The sequence below is a fragment of the Phyllobates terribilis genome, unplaced genomic scaffold (assembly GCF_046119375.1).
Source record: "Phyllobates terribilis strain yellow unplaced genomic scaffold, ASM4611937v1 Scaffold_2__4_contigs__length_985480577, whole genome shotgun sequence".
Taxonomy (NCBI): Eukaryota; Metazoa; Chordata; class Amphibia; order Anura; family Dendrobatidae; genus Phyllobates; species Phyllobates terribilis.
In genome coordinates this window covers 682,325,119-682,346,543 of record NW_027362762.1, presented here as the reverse complement: position 1 = coordinate 682,346,543, position 21,425 = coordinate 682,325,119, and the positions used below count along the sequence as shown (strand labels likewise).

Below are 21,425 nucleotides of genomic sequence, written 5' to 3'. Positions count from 1 at the left end.
GGCGTAGTAGCCCAGCTGCGAAGCAAGCTGCACCGCCTGTGTATCTAATAAGAATTTTTAAATTAATCTAGCCTAGGCAGACTGTGGGGACCCCCAACCAAACCCAGACGCTCAGCCCCCCTACCGCCCCCCTTTCATGGACAATACAATAATGTAACTCTTACAACTGGATGGGTGAGGATCGGTCACAGCTTTATTAACTCTTTATACTCATTCCATTAGAAAGGCATTTTATTTCTAAAATAATTCAGCTTGTTGCAGCATGCCCTGGGTCCCCACTCCGGCAAGTTGGCCAACAAGTGTAACTCTCCAACATGTCCTTTCTATTTCCAGGCCACGGAGGATCCAGCATACTCGTATGCAGGACTCTGACCCCCACCCATCACTCTTAACGCTTGTTCCACTCCGTCCTGGAGTCCTGACAGGAATATGTCCAGTCCAATATCTATTAAGTGAACACCGTCGGGCCGTATGAGGCCTGCTTTATCTCCTTCCAGTTGTCGGTGTCGTATCACTACACCGCCTCTGTCTCTTCTAAATTTTGCCATCCGAATATTTATTACCCGCCTTGTCCATTCGATGGCCGTGATGTCTCGCGCACCTTGCCATACCGCTATCGGCACAATCTCTGACCATACTATAGCTAATTTTGTGAAAAATTCTCTGAAGCACTCAGTGTCTAGTTTCATTATTGCCATTAGTTATGCGCTCTTGTGATGACCTAGGTTGTTTCCCCCGGCCTGTATAACTAAGATGACCGGACCTCTTGCCTCTCTCCCTACCTTGATTACCTCCATTAGTACCTGTGGCCATAGCAGGCCTCTAATACCTCTCCAGTTGAAATATGTGTTATGAAACTCTAATTTCCTCCCGCCTGGGCGGACTTTCGCCCTTTTTTGTGCCCAATATATATACGAGTGGCCTATCACTCACACTGCTGGCTTAGCATCACCTGTAAAAGAAACAAACCACGTTAGGATAACAAGTCCGGTCTTATGTATCTCGCCAAACACGTGGATCGCCATCTCCCTATCCTCTGAACTTCCGTTTCTGACAGTCCTGCTCTTGCTGCTTCCGTGGCCGCACTTATGCGGAATGAGTGTGTCCCGTAATCTTTGGGGTGGTTCCCTGCCGATGTTATGCATTTATTAAATATAGCTTGGAACAGGTATCTTGATAATGGCGTTCCATCAATGTGTGATAGGAAGAAATTACTTTGTGATCTGATGGTTAGATATGTTTTTACTATTGTTACCCGACTCAGTGTACCGTTTGTGGGTTGTAGAAGTACCCAAGTACCCCTGCCCGCTGGAACCGTTTTAGATTGGTGTATGCGTAGACGTATTGCATTATTGGCTATGACTACGTCCTGGTGTAATAAGCCTCCACTGGTGGTAATTTTAGATTGAGGGACTAATTCGCTTATACATAGCGCCCCGAAGAAGGCGATCACAAATGCAGTAGACATTAGTGTTGCTTCAAATTGTGAGTGTCATGTTAATGGTGTTAGGGATATGATGTGAGAAATCAGTTTTAGTGACACGGGACGGGACGTCTACATTCCTGACTTGGCTGACCCCTTTTCCACCCTTTTATGGATTGTCTGATGATGAATCTTTGTCACATCTCCCCAATTCAGTAGTTGGAAGTGAAATGCTACTCCGGTCAGACACCGCTGCGCTGACGCTCCTGATATGCCCCTCATCATTAGCTGGTGGAGAAATTCTATGGTGACTTGTGATCTGGCTTGTTCACATTGGTCAACCCGTCTGCCTGCTACTAGTCGTGTCCACTCTTCCCATGCCTTACCGTATGCTTGCCACGTTGACGGGGCAACTGACGCTCTGATTAATGGCATCAACTATTCGCCACTAGATCCCATAGGGAGGGTGGGCAACTGTTGCCCGATGGGTGGGCGTTGTGGAAGAGCTCTGTGAAAATCTGCCAATTGAATTGTTATAAAGCGTTAGCAGCAGCTTTATACCCCTCAGCATAGTGGCTAGCGCGGACCCATACATTGTGTTTTAGGCACAGGAATGCTAGCCTGCGTAGTAGGCCTAGCACTGGGAGAGACGATGATGCCATCTTATTAATGCAGTGCGCTAGGCTGGTGTTTTGTGTTATGAAGCGTATATTTTTGTTAGCCAGGCGTGCGCCCCATATTTCTATTGCTACCACTATTGGGAAAAATTATTTTCAGGGCTAGATGCAGCTAAAAATTATTATTAATTTCAAAGCTGGTGGAGCTTGGTATAGATGGCCTAATACAATGAGTCCCACACACTGCTAGAAGCCCAAATATTTTTTCAGAGCTAGATGCAGATAAAAATTATTTTTAATTTGCAACCTGATGGAGGTCAGTATAGATGAACTAATAGACCCAGTCCCACACACTGCTAGAAGCCCAAATATTTTTTCAGAGCTAGATGCAGAAAAAAATTATATTCAATTTGCAGCCTGATGGAGGTCAGTATAGATGGACTAATAGAACAAGTCCCACTCACTGCTAGAAGCCCAAATATTTTTTCAGAGCTAGATGCAGAAAAAAATGATATTCAATTTGCAACCTGATGGAGGTCAGTATAGATGGACTAATAGACCAAGTCCCACACACTGTGTAGCATCGGCGTCTCTGCCCCGTTCTAGGCAGAGATGCCGTCCCTCTCACCTCCCCGCTCCTGGCGCGGCATCCTCCAGCGCTGCTCTCCCCGCTGCTTCCGGCGCGCGCACCTTCCCCGGCAGTGTGCTTAGGGCGCGCGCGCGCTCCCCCTCTCTTAAAGGGACCGCGCGCGCCGTCCTAAGGAGTCCCCGGCCAATTGCCGGAGGACCTCCCATATAAAGGGCACCTCCTCCAAAATGGAGGTGCCCGAGCAATGTTGTTTGCACCTGTGTCTCACCTGTGCTTCAGCCCTCAGGTCCCGTTGCCAGTTACCTGCCAGTTACCTGCCAGATTCCTGCCAGCTTGCTGCCTTTGTCCTGCCTGATATCCAGTCACCTGCCTGCTAGCCTGAGGTCCGACGGTCTGCCTTCCAACTCCTGTCAGTCTGTCTATGGACCAGCTTGCCCGCTCACCTGGGAGCGCACACCTGTTACCTGCCTGCTAGCCTACCTGGAGGCTCCGCCGTCACGTGCTGTGACCATCTGCCTTTCCAGAAACTCCTGCCCGCTCACCTGGGAGCGCACACCTGTTACCTGCCTGCTAGCCTACCTGGAGGCTTCGCCGTCACGTGCTGTGACCACCTACCATTCCAGAGACTCTCGCTTGCTCACCTGGGAGCACACATCTACCATCTGCCTGCTAGCCTACCCGGAGGCTCTGCCATCACAGGTCGTACCTACCCTTTACCCAGAGACTGCCTCGGTCACTTGCCGTAACTCCCTGCCCGTTCATCCAGAGACTGCCCCGGTCACTTGCCGTAACTCCCTGCCCGTTCATCCAGAGACTGCCCCGGTCACTTGCCGTGACCTCCTGCCCGTTCTTCCAGAGACTGCCCCGGTCACTTGCCGTGACCTCCAGCCCGTCCACTCAGAAACTGTCCCGGTCACCTGCTGTGACTGCCTGCCCGTCATCCCTGATTGCCACCTGCTCCCTTACAAGGACCGCCCCCTTGTATAGTAGCTCAGAGGTTCCGCCTCCCAGACCCGTTACAGTTTGCTCGGGCCATGGAACCCGGTGGCACCCAAGCTCCCTCTCTCTCGGACCTGTGTCATGAACTGTCCCGCCAGAGGTCCCAACAGGAGTCCATCCTGGGTCACCTGCGGAATGTCAATTCTCGCCTGGACACTCTGACTGCTCCGCCAGCAACCTCCGCCAGCGCCATGATTCGCAATCCGACAGCTCCGCTGTCCACCAACACTATGGTATCCTACCCCGGACCCCGGCTTTCTGCACCTCCTCGCTTCGGAGGCGACTCCGCTCAGGCTCGGGGCTTCATAAATCAGTGCACCCTGCACTTTGAACTCCTGTCCCACCAGTTTAACTCCGACCGGGCCAAAATTGCCTTCATCATGTCCCATCTCACCGGAGAGGCTCTGGCCTGGCTAAATCCTCTATGGGAGAGAGGAGACCCCCTGGTGTCCAACTTGCCTGCCTTTCTCACGGCCTTCCGGAAAGTCTTCGACGAACCCGGACGGAAGACCTCATCCGCATCGTCACTGCTACGCCTCCGTCAGGGAAGCCTCACCGTGGGCCAATATGCCATACGGTTCCGTACCCTTGCCTCGGAGCTGGCCTGGGATAATGACGCTCTGGTTTCAGTCTTCTGGGAGGGTCTGTCCGGCCGTATTAAAGATGAACTTGCCGGTCGGGACATTCCTACCACCCTCGATGACCTGATAGCTCTTGCCACCCGGATTGACCTGCGGTTCCAGGAGCGTGCCAAAGAGGTCACCCATGAGAGGAGGTTTCCACGCCTAGCTCCTACTTTTCAGCAACCCGTCACTCCCTCCGTCTCTCCTGAGCCTATGCAGGTCGACCAGACCAAGATGGTCGGTTCTCGCCAAGAATCTCGCCGAGCCGAGGGTAGCTGTTTCTATTGTGGCAGTAAGAAGCACTTCATCCGTTCCTGCCCGGAAAAGCCGGGAAACGCCAGTGTCTAGGACCACTCGGAGAGGTCGTCCTAGACAAAAGTAAGTCCTCTCCGTCTCTGACCTTACCGGTCTCTATTGCTTGGGGAGAAAACCGTCTCTTCAAACTCGCCCATCTGGATTCTGGAGCTGCTGGAAACCTCATCGCCCAGTCTCTGGTAGAGAGATACCATATTCCCACCAAGTCCCTGGCGGAGCCATTGTCAGTTGCTTCCGTGGATGGAAGACTTCTCTCGGAGACCATCCTGCTCGTCACCGAACCTATAACCCTACAGGTGGGAATGCTGCACTCTGAGGAGATCTCATTCCATGTGCTGTCCGGACTTTCTCACTCCTTGTTGCTAGGTCTACCTTGGCTCCAGACACATGAACCCGTATTGAACTGGCGGTCCGGTGAAGTACTCCGATGGGGTCCTGACTGCCATAGGACCTGCCTGGTTCCGGTCCGTCCACTTCGCCCTCAGCCTACTCCAGCTAACTTACCTGGTCTCCCGGCTCCCTACTGGCCCTATGCGGACGTCTTCGGTAAGAAGGAAGCTGAGACGTTGCCGCCCCATAGGCCATACGATTGCCCGATCGACCTGGTACCTGGCACCACTCCTCCCCGTGGGCGTATCTACCCGTTATCTGCAGCCGAGACCCGAGCCATGTCTGAGTACATTGAAGAGAATCTGGCTAGGGGATTTATCCGAAAATCTACCTCCCCGGCTGGAGCCGGATTCTTCTTTGTCAAAAAGAAAGACGGCTCGCTACGTCCCTGTATTGACTACAGAGGACTCAATCTCATTACGGTAAAAAACAAATATCCCCTGCCACTCATCTCCGAATTGTTTGACCGGCTCAAGGGTGCCAGGATCTTCTCCAAGCTGGATCTTCGAGGAGCGTATAATCTGGTCCGTATCCGTCAAGGAGACGAGTGGAAGACGGCATTCAATACCCGGGACGGTCACTACGAGTACCTTGTGATGCCCTTCGGTCTCTGTAATGCTCCCGCGGTCTTTCAGGAACTAGTCAATGACATCTTCCGTGACCTCCTGTACTCCTGCGTAGTGGTATACCTGGACGATATCTTGGTCTTCTCTCCGGATCTCCCCACACACCGGAGGGATGTTCGTCAGGTCCTGCTTAGGCTTCGGCAGAACCACCTTTACGCCAAATACGAGAAGTGCCTCTTCGATCAGACCTCCCTTCCGTTCTTGGGCTATGTCATCTCCCAAACAGGTCTGCAAATGGATCCCGAGAAGCTCTCTTCCGTTCTAAAATGGCCTCGTCCTGAAGGTTTGAAGGCGATACAGCGATTCCTGGGCTTCGCTAATTATTATCGTCTTTTCATCCCACACTTCTCGTCTCGGACTGCTCCCATATCTGCACTTACTCGTAAGGGGGCTAACCCCAGGATATGGTCGCCTGAAGCCGAGGAGGCCTTCCTTTCCCTAAAGAAAGCCTTCGCCTCTGCTCCCGTCCTGCACCGTCCGGACTGTAATAAACAATTCTACCTGGAGGTTGATGCTTCCTCCTCCGGAGCCGGAGCGGTGCTCACCCAGAAGTCTTCTACCGGGAGAATGGTAACGTGCGGCTTCTTCTCCAAAATCTTCTCCTCGTCGGAGCGCAACTACTCCATTGGAGACCGGGAATTGCTAGCCATCAAATTGGCACTAGGAGAGTGGCGCTATCTGCTTGAAGGGGCTCTCTACCCGGTAATTATCTACACGGATCACAAAAACCTGGCATATCTCCAAAATGCCCAGAGGCTCAATCCTCGCCAGGCCCGGTGGTCGTTGTTTTTTGCCCGCTTCGACTTCACTCTTCATTTCCGTCCGGCGGACAAGAACGTCAAAGCTGATGCCTTGTCTCGGTCTTTCCTGTCCTCCGATCAAGAGGAGGAACCTACGCACATCATCGACTCCTCCAAGGTGATGAATGTGGCTCCCTTGGATCTAACTCGTCTTCCACCCGGTAAGACGTTCATAGCTGTGCCAGATCGGGAGAAGGTTCTTCGCTGGGGACATTCTTCTAAACTAGCTGGCCATGCTGGCCAAAAAAAGACCTTTCAACTTATTGCCCGGCATTACTGGTGGCCTACCCTACGTAAGGACGTGGTAGACTTCGTCGCGGCCTGTTCATCCTGTGCTCGTAACAAAGTTCCCCGACATCTACCTGCCGGCCATCTCCTGCCCCTTCCCGTACCTGCTGCTCCTTGGCAACACATCGCTATGGACTTTATCACCGACCTTCCAGTTTCTGCCGGTTGTACCGTCATTTGGGTTGTCGCTGACCGTTTTTCTAAGATGGCCCACTTCATTCCCCTGCCTGGTCTTCCGTCTGCACCCGAGTTGGCTAAAGACTTTATCCGCCACATCTTCCGTCTCCATGGTCTGCCCCTCCACATCGTGTCGGATCGTGGGGTTCAGTTCACCTCTCGTTTCTGGAGAGCCACTTGTAAGCTGCTGGACATTACCCTGGATTTCTCCTCCGCTTACCACCCTCAGTCCAATGGTCAAGTGGAGCGGATCAATCAGATCTTGTCCAGCTACCTCCGGCACTTCGTGGATGCTCACCACTCGGACTGGGTGGATCTTCTACCATGGGCCGAGTTCTCTTATAACAACCATGAGAGCGAGTCCTCTTCCAAATCCCCGTTCTTTATAGTTGGTGGCCAACATCCCCGGATTCCACTTCCTGTCTCCGTTTCTGTGGACAACCCTGCTGCGGAGTCTCTTGTCAGCGAATTTTCTACTATTTGGGAGAGCACCAGGTCCGCTCTTCTTCTCTCCTCTGAGCGGATGAAGAGATATGCTGATAAGAGACGTCTGGATCCGCCCCAATTCCGTCCGGGAGACAAGGTTTGGCTCTCATCCAAACATGTGCGGCTCAAAATACCCTCCTACAAGTTGGGTCCTCGATTCATTGGCCCCTTCGAAGTCCTCAGGCAAATTAACCCTGTGGCCTACAAATTAAAACTCCCGGCCACCCTACGGATCCCCAACTCCTTCCACGTATCTCTCCTCAAACCCGTTGTCTTTAACTCTTTTTCCAAAAATCCAGGTGCCCCTCCTGCTCCGGTTTCCGCTGATGACATCTTTGAGGTAGAGAGTATTCTGGCCTCCAAGAGGGTAAGAGGAAAAACCTTTTTTCTGGTAGATTGGAAGGGGTTTGGTCCTGAGGAGAGAACTTGGGAACCCAGGGAGAACATCAACGCCCCGCTTCTCCTTGAAAAATTTCTTTCTGGCCTAAAAAAGAGGGGGCCTAAAGGGGGGGGGTACTGTAGCATCGGCGTCTCTGCCCCGTTCTAGGCAGAGATGCCGTCCCTCTCACCTCCCCGCTCCTGGCACGGCGTCCTCCAGCGCTGCTCTCCCCGCTGCTTCCGGCGCGCGCTCCTTCCCCGGCAGTGTGCTTAGGGCGCGCGCGCGCTCCCCCTCTCTTAAAGGGACCGCGCGCGCCGTCCTAAGGAGTCCCCGGCCAATTGCCGGAGGACCTCCCATATAAAGGGCACCTCCTCCAAAATGGAGGTGCCCGAGCAATGTTGTTTGCACCTGTGTCTCACCTGTGCTTCAGCCCTCAGGTCCCGTTGCCAGTTACCTGCCAGTTACCTGCCAGATTCCTGCCAGCTTGCTGCCTTTGTCCTGCCTGATATCCAGTCACCTGCCTGCTAGCCTGAGGTCCGACGGTCTGCCTTCCAACTCCTGTCAGTCTGTCTATGGACCAGCTTGCCCGCTCACCTGGGAGCGCACACCTGTTACCTGCCTGCTAGCCTACCTGGAGGCTCCGCCGTCACGTGCTGTGACCATCTGCCTTTCCAGAAACTCCTGCCCGCTCACCTGGGAGCGCACACCTGTTACCTGCCTGCTAGCCTACCTGGAGGCTCCGCCGTCACGTGCTGTGACCATCTGCCTTTCCAGAGACTCCTGCCCGCTCACCTGGGAGCGCCCACCTGTTACCTGCCTGCTAGCCTACCTGGAGGCTTCGCCGTCACGTGCTGTGACCACCTACCATTCCAGAGACTCTTGCTTGCTCACCTGGGAGCACACAACTACCATCTGCCTGCTAGCCTACCCGGAGGCTCTGCCATCACAGGTCGTACCTACCCTTTACCCAGAGACTGCCTCGGTCACTTGCCGTAACTCCCTGCCCGTTCATCCAGAGACTGCCCCGGTCACTTGCCGTAACTCCCTGCCCGTTCATCCAGAGACTGCCCCGGTCACTTGCCGTGACCTCCTGCCCGTTCTTCCAGAGACTGCCCCGGTCACTTGCCGTGACCTCCAGCCCGTCCACTCAGAAACTGTCCCGGTCACCTGCTGTGACTGCCTGCCCGTCATCCCTGATTGCCACCCGCTCCCTTACAAGGACCGCCCCCTTGTATAGTAGCTCAGAGGTTCCGCCTCCCAGACCCGTTACACACTGCTAGAAGCCCAAATACTTTTTCAGAGCTAGATGCAGATAAAAATTATTTTTAATTTGCAACCTGATGGAGATCAGTATAGATGGACTAATAGACCAAGTCCCACACACTGCTAGAAGCCCAAATATTTTTTCAGAGCTAGATGCAGATAAAAATTATTTTTAATTTGCAACCTGATGGAGGTCAGTGTAGATGGACTAATAGACCAAGTCCCACACACTGCTAGAAGCCCAAATATTTTTTCAGAAGTAGATGCAGAAAAAAATTATATTCAATTTGCAACCTGATGGTGGTCAGTATAGATGGACTAATAGAACAAGTCCCACACACTGCTAGAAGCCCACATTTTTTTTCTGAGGTAGATGCAGAAAAAAATGATATTCAGTTTGCAACCTGATGGAGGTCAGTATAGATGGACTAATAGAACAAGTCCCACACACAGCTAGAAGCCCAAATATTTTTTCAGAGCTAGATGCAGATAAAAATTATTTTTAATTTGCAACCTGATGGAGATCAGTATAGATGGACTAATAGAACAAGTCCCACACACTGCTAGAAGCCCAAATATTTTTTCAGAGCTAGATGCAGAAAAAAATGATATTCAATTTGCAACCTGATGGAGGTCAGTATAGATGAACTAATAGACCAAGTCCCACACACTGCTAGAAGCCCAAATACTTTTTCAGAGCTAGATGCAGATAAAAATTATTTTTAATTTGCAACCTGATGGAGATCAGTATAGATGGACTAATAGAGAAAGTCCCACACACTGCTAGAAGGCCAAATATTTTTTCAGAGCTAGATGCAGACAAAAAATTATTTTTCATTTGCAACCTGATGGAGGTCAGTATAGATGGACTAATAGAGAAAGTCCCACACACTGCTAGAAGGCCAAATATTTTTTCAGAGCTAGATGCAGATATAAATTATTTTTAATTTGCAACCTGATGGAGGTCAGTATAGATGGACTAATAGAGAAAGTCCCACACACTGCTAGAAGGCCAAATATTTTTTCAGAGCTAGATGCAGAAAAAAATTATATTCAGTTTGCAACCTGATGGAGGTCAGTATAGATGGACTAATAGAACAAGTCCCACACACTGCTAGAAGGCCAAATATTTTTTCAGAGGTAGATGCAGATAAAAATTATTTTTAATTTGCAGCCTGATGGAGGTCAGTATAGATGGACTAATAGAGAAAGTCCCACACACTGCTAGAAGGCCAAATATTTTTTCAGAGCTAGATGCAGACAAAAAAATATTTTTAATTTGCAACCTGATGGAGGTCAGTATAGATGGACTAATAGAGAAAGTCCCACACACTGCTAGAAGGCCAAATATTTTTTCAGAGCTAGATGCAGATATAAATTATTTTTAATTTGCAACCTGATGGAGGTCAGTATAGATGGACTAATAGAGAAAGTCACACACTGCTAGAAGGCCAAATATTTTTTCAGAGCTAGATGCAGAAAAAAATTATATTCAGTTTGCAACCTGATGGAGGTCAGTATAGATGGACTAATAGAACAAGTCCCACACACTGCTAGAAGCCCAAATATTTTTTCAGAGCTAGATGCAGAAAAAAATTATATTCAATTTGCAACCTGATGGAGGTCAGTATAGATGGACTAATAGAATGATGCTATGCCGAAAAGATTTTACTTCACTAGGTGCAGTAAAAAAATTGGTATTCTATACACAGGTGGTATGTCTTGCAACACAGATAGGCTACTCCACTGACTAACACACTCTGCAATAGGCCAAAAAGGATTAGCTTTGCTCGATTCAGCCAAATGCTGTGAAAAAAACTTGCACAGCACTGGCACAGACCTGCCTGGCAAAAACTGATAGGAACTGATGTAACCTAGTCCTGAAAAGGACTGCAATTACAATTAGTCTTTACTCCCACAATCTATCTATTTAAGAGCACAGACCTGCCTGATAAAAGTTGTAGGAAATGCTGTAACCTAGTCCTTAAAAGGACTGCAATCACAACTATTCCCTACTCCCAAGCTATCTGTAGATTTGTGCGAAAATTGGCTTGAAATTAACAAGGTATAGTGCACACAGCAACAGCGGTGCCGTCTAACACGCAGCTGCAGCAGTGAGAAAATGGTGGCGACAGGGAAAATGGCTGGGTCTTATAGGGCAAGGACATGCGACATACACTGCCAATGACACATGCCCTTGCTTGTGTGAAAAAAAGCACTTCGCTCCGTGTGTGCGCTGCTGATAGGCTGACAGATTGCACCTCCCCACTGTAAATGCGGGAAAGAGAAAAAAAAATGGAGTTCTTCATTATTCCTGCAGAGATCCATCCCCTGCCGCTCCCCCCACCCCGCTGTACACTCAAACTGCGTATTAACATTAATTTTCATCATTACTGAGAAAAAATCCAGTTATGATTTTGGTGCACGAACAGTTATCGAACATAACCTCGAACAGCCGAATTTTTCTCAAATCGTTCGTTTTCGCCGAACGGCTCGAACACCGCCCAAAACAGCTCGAATTTGAGATTGGCGAACAGTTCGAGTAGAACAATGCTCATCTCTATTGCTGAGCTCAGAGGTCGTGTTGAGGTAGACAGCACAAGCTGCTGAGCCCAGTGATTGCCTAAACTGGTCATGTGTGTTGTGGTTATGATGTTCATCATCACTGCAGCCTGTATAGATAGACAAAGGCAGTATCCAAGGTGTATGGGCAACCCTGATTATTTTTCACTAGCGTAAGCCTATGGAATAAAAATTTAAAATAGAAAACCCATTTTTAGAAGTGGGGCGCAAATACAATTCTCGCACAGGGGTCCCATGCCTCTGACAAATGTAACGAGCAGTGCCCTGGAGTTCTAATACAGATGCCTAGCCTTCAAGTGTTGGCATCACGGGGATTATAAACATTGTAATTTAGGTATATCATATATGCTTCATCTAGGTAAGTTTATATTTATTTAAGATTTTATGCAGATGTAAATGAGGGTAAAAAAAATTCTATTATTTTTTGAGGGGAAGTGCACTTGTGGAACCTGATAATCCTGGAACAGCTGCATGAAAGGTTCAAAAAATGGTTGTGTACCTCTTAGAACAAAGGACAAAAAGGAACACTTTGCATGACTCCCCTTTTCTAGAATGGCGATTCTTTTCCTTGTGTGGAAAGGTTATTTTTTAATAAAGCATTGCTGTTTATATTGAAAAAAAAAGTAAATACGAAATGATACAAGGAAATAATAAACCAAAAATATGGAAAATATTACATAGATACCAATATAGAAATTGATTCATTGTAATAACTTAAGTAAATAATTATCTACAGAAATATTATTGAATGGTAACCTGGTAGGGGATATCTCCTCATTGGGTACATTAGCACGTCGCCCAGTGTCAGAATTACGTACATCTCCAGTTGCTTCAGTGTCAAGAACATCTCCGGTTGCTTCTAATTTAACAAAAAAAAAGCATACAATCTAACAAAAATATGATATGTCTGTGCTTTTAGCTGTAGCTGGTTGAGATACAGCAACTGAAAACAAACACATTGTCTAATTCCAAGTTGCCATTGTAAATGTCATACAACTCTTTCCCAATGTGCTTGACATTTGACTAATCAATACAAAAACTCACCGTCCACTATAACTCGCACTGCTATAGTGTTTCCATATTTTCCATCTTTTTTGACTCCACACCAATACCATCCGCTGTCTTTTTGGGATATTGTTTCAATGGTGAGGACCAGTTCCCGGGTCTCACATGATACACTAAGACTATTTTCATCATCATTGACATGAGAGATTACTTCCTTACAATTAATGCCACTTAATTTGCACCAATATTTTTGGTCGGTGTTAAATCGACATGGATAGGAGCATGGGATTTTAATAGTTTCTCCAGTTTTTACATTCATTGTTTGACCACCAGTCAGTCCATCAAGACTTCCTAAAAAAAACCAATAATATGATTGTATGATTAGAACAGTTGTCATAATGAAAAGTCATATTTATTGATATTAGGTATAGGTCTTGTACCTTCAGAAATCTTGATTTGTACAGTTGAAGTTTGATCATGTTTTCCATCTGTCAGTACACACCAGTACCAGCCTTCATCTCCTTTGGTTATTTGGTTCATAAGGACCTGCATAGTGCCATTTTTGGGATCATCATAAATGGCAAGTTTTCCTTCAAAATCATCCTTCACATAGCCATCTGTATTTATGAGTGGAGTACAGACTGAACCTTCCAATTTACACCAAAACTTAAGAGTGTAATCCTTATTAGGATCATAGTTACAGACAGCAGATATTGATCCACCTAATCTTGTCGACAGTAATCTAGATCCTTGCGGTATATCAGTCTCTGTGGAAGACAAACACCAATATCACATCCCAGTTAGTAGTGATTATGGACCAGATGGTGTGCTTCTTTACTGTTTTTGTGGTTTTGAATAGTATTAAAAGGTGGAATTAAATAATGCAGTGATTGGTATTTTTATGTAAGTTTTAGGCCAGATCCACATTTATCCTTTGCTCTACCCTGAGCACTTCATTGGCATTTCCATCTACCGGTAAATCTTCCACCTTCTTTGACCACTTCACCACCTGGCTACTCCATTTCCTTTCCTCTGACATCCCGGCTATTATCATGGGTGAATTCAACATCCCCACTGACACTTCCCACTCATCTGTCTCTAAGCTTCTATCCCTCACTTCCTCCTTTGGCCTCACTCAATGGTCTTCCGCAGCCACTCACAAAGATGGACACACACTGGACCTCATCTTCACCCACCTCTGTTCCCTATCTAACCTCTCTAACTCACCTCTCCCTCTTTCTGACCACAACTTACTCACATTATCTTCCCTCTCCTCTCCAGGTCCACAATCCCCTGTCCAGAAACTCTTCAACCTGACACTAACAACTGGCATCTTCCCCTCATGCTTCAAACATGCCTCGATCACACCCATCCTCAAAAAGCCCTCCCATGATCCATCCTCTCTGTCTAGTTATCGCCCCATATCACTTCTCCCCTATGCCTCAAAATTACTTGAATAACACGTCCATTTTGAACTGTCCTCCCACCTCTCCTCCTGCTCCCTCTTTAACCACTTACAATCTGGCTGCCACCCCCATCACTCCACTGAAACTGCCCTGACTAAAGTCATCAACGACCTACTGACCGCCAAATCCAAGCGACACTACTCTGTCCTCCTCCTCCTGGACCTGTCCTCTGCCTTTGACACAGTAGACCATTCCCTCTTAATACAGACTCTCTCATCTCTCAGCATCACAGACTTGGCCCTATCTTGGATCTCCTCATAACTAACAGACCGGACATTCAGCGTCTCCTACTCACACACCACCTCCTCATCTCGCCCCCTATCTGTCTGTGTCCCCCACGGTTCAGTTCTAGGACCCAGGCTCTTCTCCATCTACACCTTTGGCCTGGGACAGCTCATAGAGTCTCACGGCTTCCAGTATAACCTCTATGCTGATGAAACAAATATCTACCTCTCTGGACCTGATATCACCACAATGTCACCAGAATCCCACAATGTCTGTGCGCTATTTCATCTTTCTTCTCTGTTAGATTCCTAAATCTTAATATGAATAAAACCAAATTCATCATCTTTCCAACATCTCACTCAACCCCCTACCTGACTTATCTATCAAAGTCAATGGCTGTCCACTCTCCCCAGTCCCGCAAGCTCGCTGCCTCGGGGTAACCCTTGACTCTGATCTCTCCTTTAAACCTCATATCCAAGCCCTTTCCACTTCATGCCAACTCCAACTCAAAAATATTTTCCAGATCTGTGCATTCCTCAACCATGAATCTGCAAAAACACTAGTGCATGCCCTCATCTCTCACCTCGACTACTGCAATCTCCTTTTCTGTGGCCTCCCTTCTACCACTCTCGCACCCCTGCAATCTATCCTAAACTCTGCTGCCCGACTAATCCACCTGTCCCCCTGCTATTCCCCTGCCTCTACCCTCTGCCAATTCAAGCACTGGCTCCCCATTGCCCAAAGACTCAAATTCAAGACCCTAACCTTGGCATACAAAGCCATTCACAACCTGTCTCCTCCATACATCTGTGACCTAGTCTCCCGGTACCTACCTGCACGCAACCTCCCATCCTCACAGAACCCCCTTCTCTACTCCCCTCTGATCTCCTCCTCCCACAATCGCATGCAAGATTTCTCTCGTGCATCTCACCTACTCTGGAACTCTGTACTCCAACATGTAAGACTCTCGCCTACCGTGGAAACCTGCAAAAGGAACCTGAAGACCTACCTCTTCCGACAAGCCTACAGCCTGCAGTAGCCCTCTTGCATGACCAGCTGTGCCCTCACCTACTGTATCCTCACCTCCCATTCTAGATTGTGAGCCATAGCAGACAGGGTCCTCTCTTCTCCTGTACCAGTCAGTGATTGTTTTTGTTCAAACTATTGTACTTGTTGTCCCCTTTTTCACATGTAAAGCGCCATGGAATTAATGGCGCTATAATAATAAATAATAATAATAATCCCCAAAAAACATTTCAGACAAAACCCCCGTCAGAGCCCCGACAGAGCAATTTAGTATAATCGGGAAGTCAGAGTAACTTTGGACTCTATTTGGCCTCCTTTCCCATGGTAACTATCATTTTAGGAAGGCACAAAAGTATGACCTACCATGCTATTTTGCGCAAATAAATAATATGAACTACATGAGAGCACAGCCCAAACAAAGTTCAAAGTTATTCCATCTATCCCATACTGAATGGCTCAATCAGGTATAAAGCAGATGGAGTAACGTTGGAACCAGTTTGTTCCGTTGTTCTGTTGGTGCTTGATTTTTTAGGCAGACATAAATATGTGGTCTACCATGCCTTTGTGCCTATCTAAACAATATGGACACCATGAGAACACAGGCCAGACGTAGTCCAAACTGAATGCCTCCTCCAGGCAGTGAATCCCATTTTTAGGGGATTTCATCAGAATCCCTGATGCAGTGCTCAGCACAAAACAAAAAGATAAATGTGAACTAGGCCTCATCTGTGAACACAGTGCTCATTATAACCTGGGTGGCTGCGCCCAGTCTCACAGACTTCTTCTTGGTCTTTGTTTCTCTGTTTAAGTGGTCTGTCAAGTGTTCCTACTGCTTCTCACTTTGTTCTTATTTTCAATTGAGAAAAGCAGGAGGAATATCAGTCGTCACATGACCACAAGTCTGCAAAAATCACATGTGAGAGATTAGATGATGACTAGTTATGAGTGAACATGCTCGCCACTGCTCGGTACTCATCCGACCAGGAGCATCACGGTGCTCGACAAGCTCGGCGAGTATTTCCCTCTTGCTCGGACGGGAATTCGGGTCCCCTCCCTGCATGTTTGGCGCTCTTTAGAGAGCCACTGAACATACAGGGATTGCCTGCCATGCAATGTAATGCCGTAGCCATGTTGGTTGTGGCATTACAGTGATTGGCTGGCCGAACAGCGTCATCAGGTCCATATAAGACCTGGCGCCGCTATGCTCATCACAGTCTACCCCGGAAACAGGCAGAGTAGGTAGAGGTGCTGCTGAGTCAGAAAGAGATTTGCTTGTTTATAGTTAGTATAGGTATTCCACAACATATATATATATATATATATATATATATATATATATCCATCTGAACTAACAGTTCTTCTGAGGACTAATCCAGCTGCATATAATCAGTGTTAGGCAGACAGACAGTGTATGTGGCAGACTGCAGTGCATATATTTTGCAAGAGGGCCCATTGAACGTCCTGTCTGCTGCTGGTGTAATAATTACAGAAATTTGTAGACATAGCCCCAGATATCAGGGGCCAGGGAAATTTTTTTTATCTTAATCCTGGTTATTTGCTTAAAAAGCAATCCAGAGTACACCATTTTTCTTCTCCATTTGCTTGTTAGCACTGCAGAATACAGCCAGATCTGTTCCGTATTTCAGCAATAAAAATCCAGAAATTTGAACTGAACGTGGAAAATATTGGCCTCCTTTTCCATTCTGTTGCAGTGTGTCGGTCAAGTTATTCACACTAGATGTCTGTGAAGAATAGTATTAGTAAATTACAGGCCTGCTATTTAAAACCATGGATCTCTGTCAGACATATCACCTATAACAGTGTTCCAAAATCAGCCATTTCTTCCATTTTTATTTCATTGCAGTGTGTTGGTCAAGCTATTCACACCAGGTCTCTGTGTAGAATAATATTAGTAAATAACAGGCCTGCTATTTAAAACCATGGTTCTCTGTCAGACATATCACCTATAACAGTGTTCTAAAATCAGCCATTTCTTCCAATTTCATTTCGTTGCAGTGTGTCGGTCAAGCTATTCACACTAGGTCTCTGTGTAGAATAATATTAGTAAAATACAGCCCTGCTATTTAAAACTGTGGTTCTCTATCAGACGTATCACATATAACTGCGTTCCAAAATAAGACCACATGGTCAAGTCTCAGTAGCCGTGAGTCTGGGCCGCATATTCCTCACCCTGATCCTCCTCTTCCCACCATGCTGAGTGCCCAGAGACAACTGATCCCACACTTGGACACTCAGAAGAGCTGTTCACTTTTCCATTTGTAGATTCAGGCCTTTCACCCGGCCAGGTTCAAGTGAGTCAAGAGGAGAACGCGTGTAGCGATGCCCAAATATTGGAGCAGCTACGGTCACACGAAGGCAATGGTGGGAAAGTGCAATTACTGTCGCTAGAGGTGGATGATGAGACACAATTGCATGAAAGTCGGGAGAGGACCAGGGTGCGGAGGTGGAAGACGAGGTGGTGGATGATACAGTAACTGACCCAACCTGCCAAGGGGACATACAGAGTGAGGACAGCAGCACACAGGGGTAGCGAGGTCCTCGTCCCAGCGCAGAGTTCAGTAGTCCCTACCCCAGTCCTTGGAACGCAAGCACAAATACTCAGCCAACGACCCCACAGCCCACACTACTAAATTCACACATTTCGCGAATGCTTGCTCTCGAAATGTTGCTTTTTATGCTCGTGGAGACAGAAGCTTTCCGCAACCGAGTGGGGACCTGAGTATTCGGTCCCCAGCCGCCACTATTTCTCTCAGTGTGCCTTCCCCGCATTACACGGGCATGTGTCCCACAACATTAGCCGTGTCCTCAGCAACGCAGTTACCGGGAAAGTCCGCCTAACCACGGACACGTGGACAAGTGCTTGTGGGCAGGGATGGTATATCTCGCTGATGGTACACTGGGTTAATATAGTGGAAGCCGGGACCCAGTCGGACCTTGGGACGGAACACATCCTCCTGACGCTGAGGATTGCGGGCCCTGGGTCAATCAGGGTTGCCCCCTCAGTCTACAGCTCCTGCACCTCCTCCTCTTCAGCCTCCATCTCTAAAATGACCATATCAGTCACAAGCTGGAAGCACTGCAGCACTGCCTCGGCCAAGTGACAACAAGCAGTGCTGAAGCTAATATGCTTAGGTGACAAACTGCACAATGCTGAAGAGTTGTGGACTGCTCTGAAAGAGCAGGCAGATCTGTGTCTGAAACCGCTGACCCTACAGCCAAGCATAGTCGTGTGTAACAATGTCCGGAACCTGGTGGTTTCTCTGAGATGAGGCGAGATCACACACATACCATGCCTTGCCCATGTGCTTAACCTTGAGGTTCAGCAGTTTCTCAAAACCGGATCTGTTGGATCTGCTTGTCAAAGTACACCACCTGTGTGCCCATTTTAGAAAGTCAGCTACAGCTTCCGCTGTCCTTGACGTGCTTCAGCAGCATTTGCAGCTTCCAGCTCACTGACTGATTTGTGATGTCCCCATTCGTTGAAAATCTACATTGCAGATGTTGGGAAGGATTTGTGAGCAGAAGAGGGCAGTTGTTTACTACCTGCATCAACAATGCCATCGGTTATCAGGTCAGACTCCACACATAAAACCTCAGGAGTGGACATGGATGTGAGACATATGTACCATCCTCCTAAACTTTGAGGACTCCACCAAGATGGTGAGTGGCGATGACGCCATAATTAGCGTTAGCATCCTGCTTCTCTGTCTTCTGAAGCGCTCTCTGCTCACAATTAAAGAGGATGCATTGCAGGGGGAGCACGATGAGATGAAGCAAGGAACCATACAGGGTGACTACACACAGCCCAGACTCATCTCATCCCAATGTGGATTAGGTGACAATGAGGAAGAGGAGGAGGAGGATGAAAGACAGGAGCTAGCTTCCTGCGCTCTAGACGGTACTATCTGCCCAATTGTCATACCGTCTGTTCAGCGTGGATGGCCTGAGGACAGGGAGGAGGAGGAAGAGGAGGAGGATGAGGAGGAGAGCATGGTTAGTCATCCTCTTGGTCAGGACACGGAACTCTTACCTCTTTGCAGTCTGGCACATATGGCTGAGTTTATGTTATGCTGCCTTTCCCGTGACCCTCGCATTGTCCAAATTTTAGGTGACAGTGATTTTTGGTTCAGACACTTCAAGACCTACGCTACAAGGAGAACTTTCTGTCTCTTATTTCCAAGAAGGACAAGCCTAATAAAATGGGGCAGTACCAGAAAGCCCTTGATGCGTAATTGTTAAAAAAATTCCCATCTGAATACGCTGGCGGCAGAGGTCACAGTTCGTTGGACAACCAATGAGTACAGGCGAGAGAAACACAAATGCAATCTAGCAGAGACAGAGGAACACTGTCAAAGTTCTGGGACAGTTTTCTCAGACCGCGTGGGGTACTCTCCAAAAGAGGGAAAAGTTGGGGAAGATGCTGAGGGAGTACCTTGCTGACCGTACCAACGTCTTTCATGATTCCTCTGGGGAAGATGCTGAGGGAGTTCCTTGCTGACCGTACCAACGTCTTTCATGATTCCTCTGTGCCTTATACCTATTGGGTGTCCAAGCTGGACACGTGGCATGAACTGGCTCTCTATGCCTTGAAGGTCCTGGCCTGCCCTGCCGCTAGCGTTTTATCAGAGCGGGTTTTTAGTGCCGCCAGTGGAATTATAACAGATAGACGCATCCGCCTGTCAACTGAAAATGCTGACAGGCTAATTCTTATAAAAATGAACAAGGGATGGATTGGGCCAGACTTCTCAACACCACCGAATGATAGCAGCATAACATAAACTCAAATACAGCATCTTTTTTTTGGGAGGTCTAACTCTATTCCCATGCACCTCTGTCTTCACACCCAGACATGGGTATACGCTGTCTGAATTTGTCTACTTGCTCTTGTCCTCCTCCTTCACATCCATAGGCAAACAGTATGGGAGACACACTTCCTAATAATGGCAACATTGTTTTCAGGAGGCCCTCCGACCTCTACTTCTCTTGCAAAGGACCAAGCAATTTGAACTGAGGTCTAAGATGGTAGACATGCAAGAAATAGGAGCATGTTCACACTAGCAAAAAGAAGCAAAACCTACAAAAGACAAAAATATATCTCATACCCTACCATCATTATATATAAATGTAAAGCAAAGTTGCATAATAAATATAGGGTACTTAGTGAACTATTTTTGATCAAAAAAAGTATACAAGCCGTCCCACCAGCGGCAAGGTGACCCTAAATTGGGACGGTACCTATACTGCCTATATTAAAAACCTTACTGTATATCAAAGTTGAAGTAATGCATATAAAAGGGTAGACAAATAGGACCGGGTCCCAACTCCAGACCACCTAGGCCCGTGGTAAGCTACATATATACTAATCAGCTCAACAAAGGGGATGCCACACCCTTAAATTGCACAGAATGCAAATGATGGTAGGGTATGAGATATATTTTTGTCTTTTGTAGGTTTTGCTTCTTTTTGCTAGTGTGAACATGCTCCTATTTCTTGCATGTCTACCATCTTAGACCTCAGTTCACATTGCTTGGTTTTTTGTCTTGTTTGCATTCTGTGCAATTTAAGGGTGTGGCATCCCCTTTGTTGAGCTGATTAGTATATATGTAGCTTACCACGGGCCTAGGTGGTCTGGAGTTGGGACCCGGTCCTATTTGTCTACCCTTTTATATGCATTACTTCAACTTTGATATACAGTAAGGTTTTTAATATAGGCAGTATAGGTACCGTCCCAATTTAGGGTCACCTTGCCGCTGGTGGGACGGCTTGTATACTTTTTTTGATCAAAAATAGTTCACTAAGTACCCTATATTTATTATGCAACTTTGCTTTACATTTATATATAATGATGGTAGGGTATGAGATATATTTTTGTCTTTTGTAGGTTTTGCTTCTTTTTGCTAGTGTGAACATGCTCCTATTTCTTGCATGTCTACCATCTTAGACCTCAGTTCACATTGCTTGGTTTTTTGTCTTGTTTGCATTCTGTGCAATTTAAGGGTGTGGCATCCCCTTTGTTGAGCTGATTAGTATATATGTAGCTTACCACGGGCCTAGGTGGTCTGGAGTTGGGACCCGGTCCTATTTGTCTACCCTTTTATATGCATTACTTCAACTTTGATATACA

The 21,425-nt window shown here is 47.4% G+C and overlaps 1 protein-coding gene across 3 annotated transcripts in view; it reads right to left on the bottom strand.

Annotated features, from left to right (window-relative positions):
- LOC141224337 (polymeric immunoglobulin receptor-like) overlaps positions 1–21,425 on the bottom strand; it is a 161,644-nt gene that overhangs the window by 22,823 nt on the left and 117,396 nt on the right. For all 3 annotated transcript variants that reach the window (XM_073666927.1, XM_073666932.1, XM_073666935.1), the window contains 3 exons: positions 13,004–13,330; positions 12,603–12,914; positions 12,315–12,417 (listed from right to left, as the gene is read on the bottom strand). In XM_073666927.1, coding sequence (XP_073523028.1) covers positions 12,315–12,417; positions 12,603–12,914; positions 13,004–13,330 — 742 coding nt within the window. The remainder of the gene's footprint in view (positions 1–12,314; positions 12,418–12,602; positions 12,915–13,003; positions 13,331–21,425) is intronic.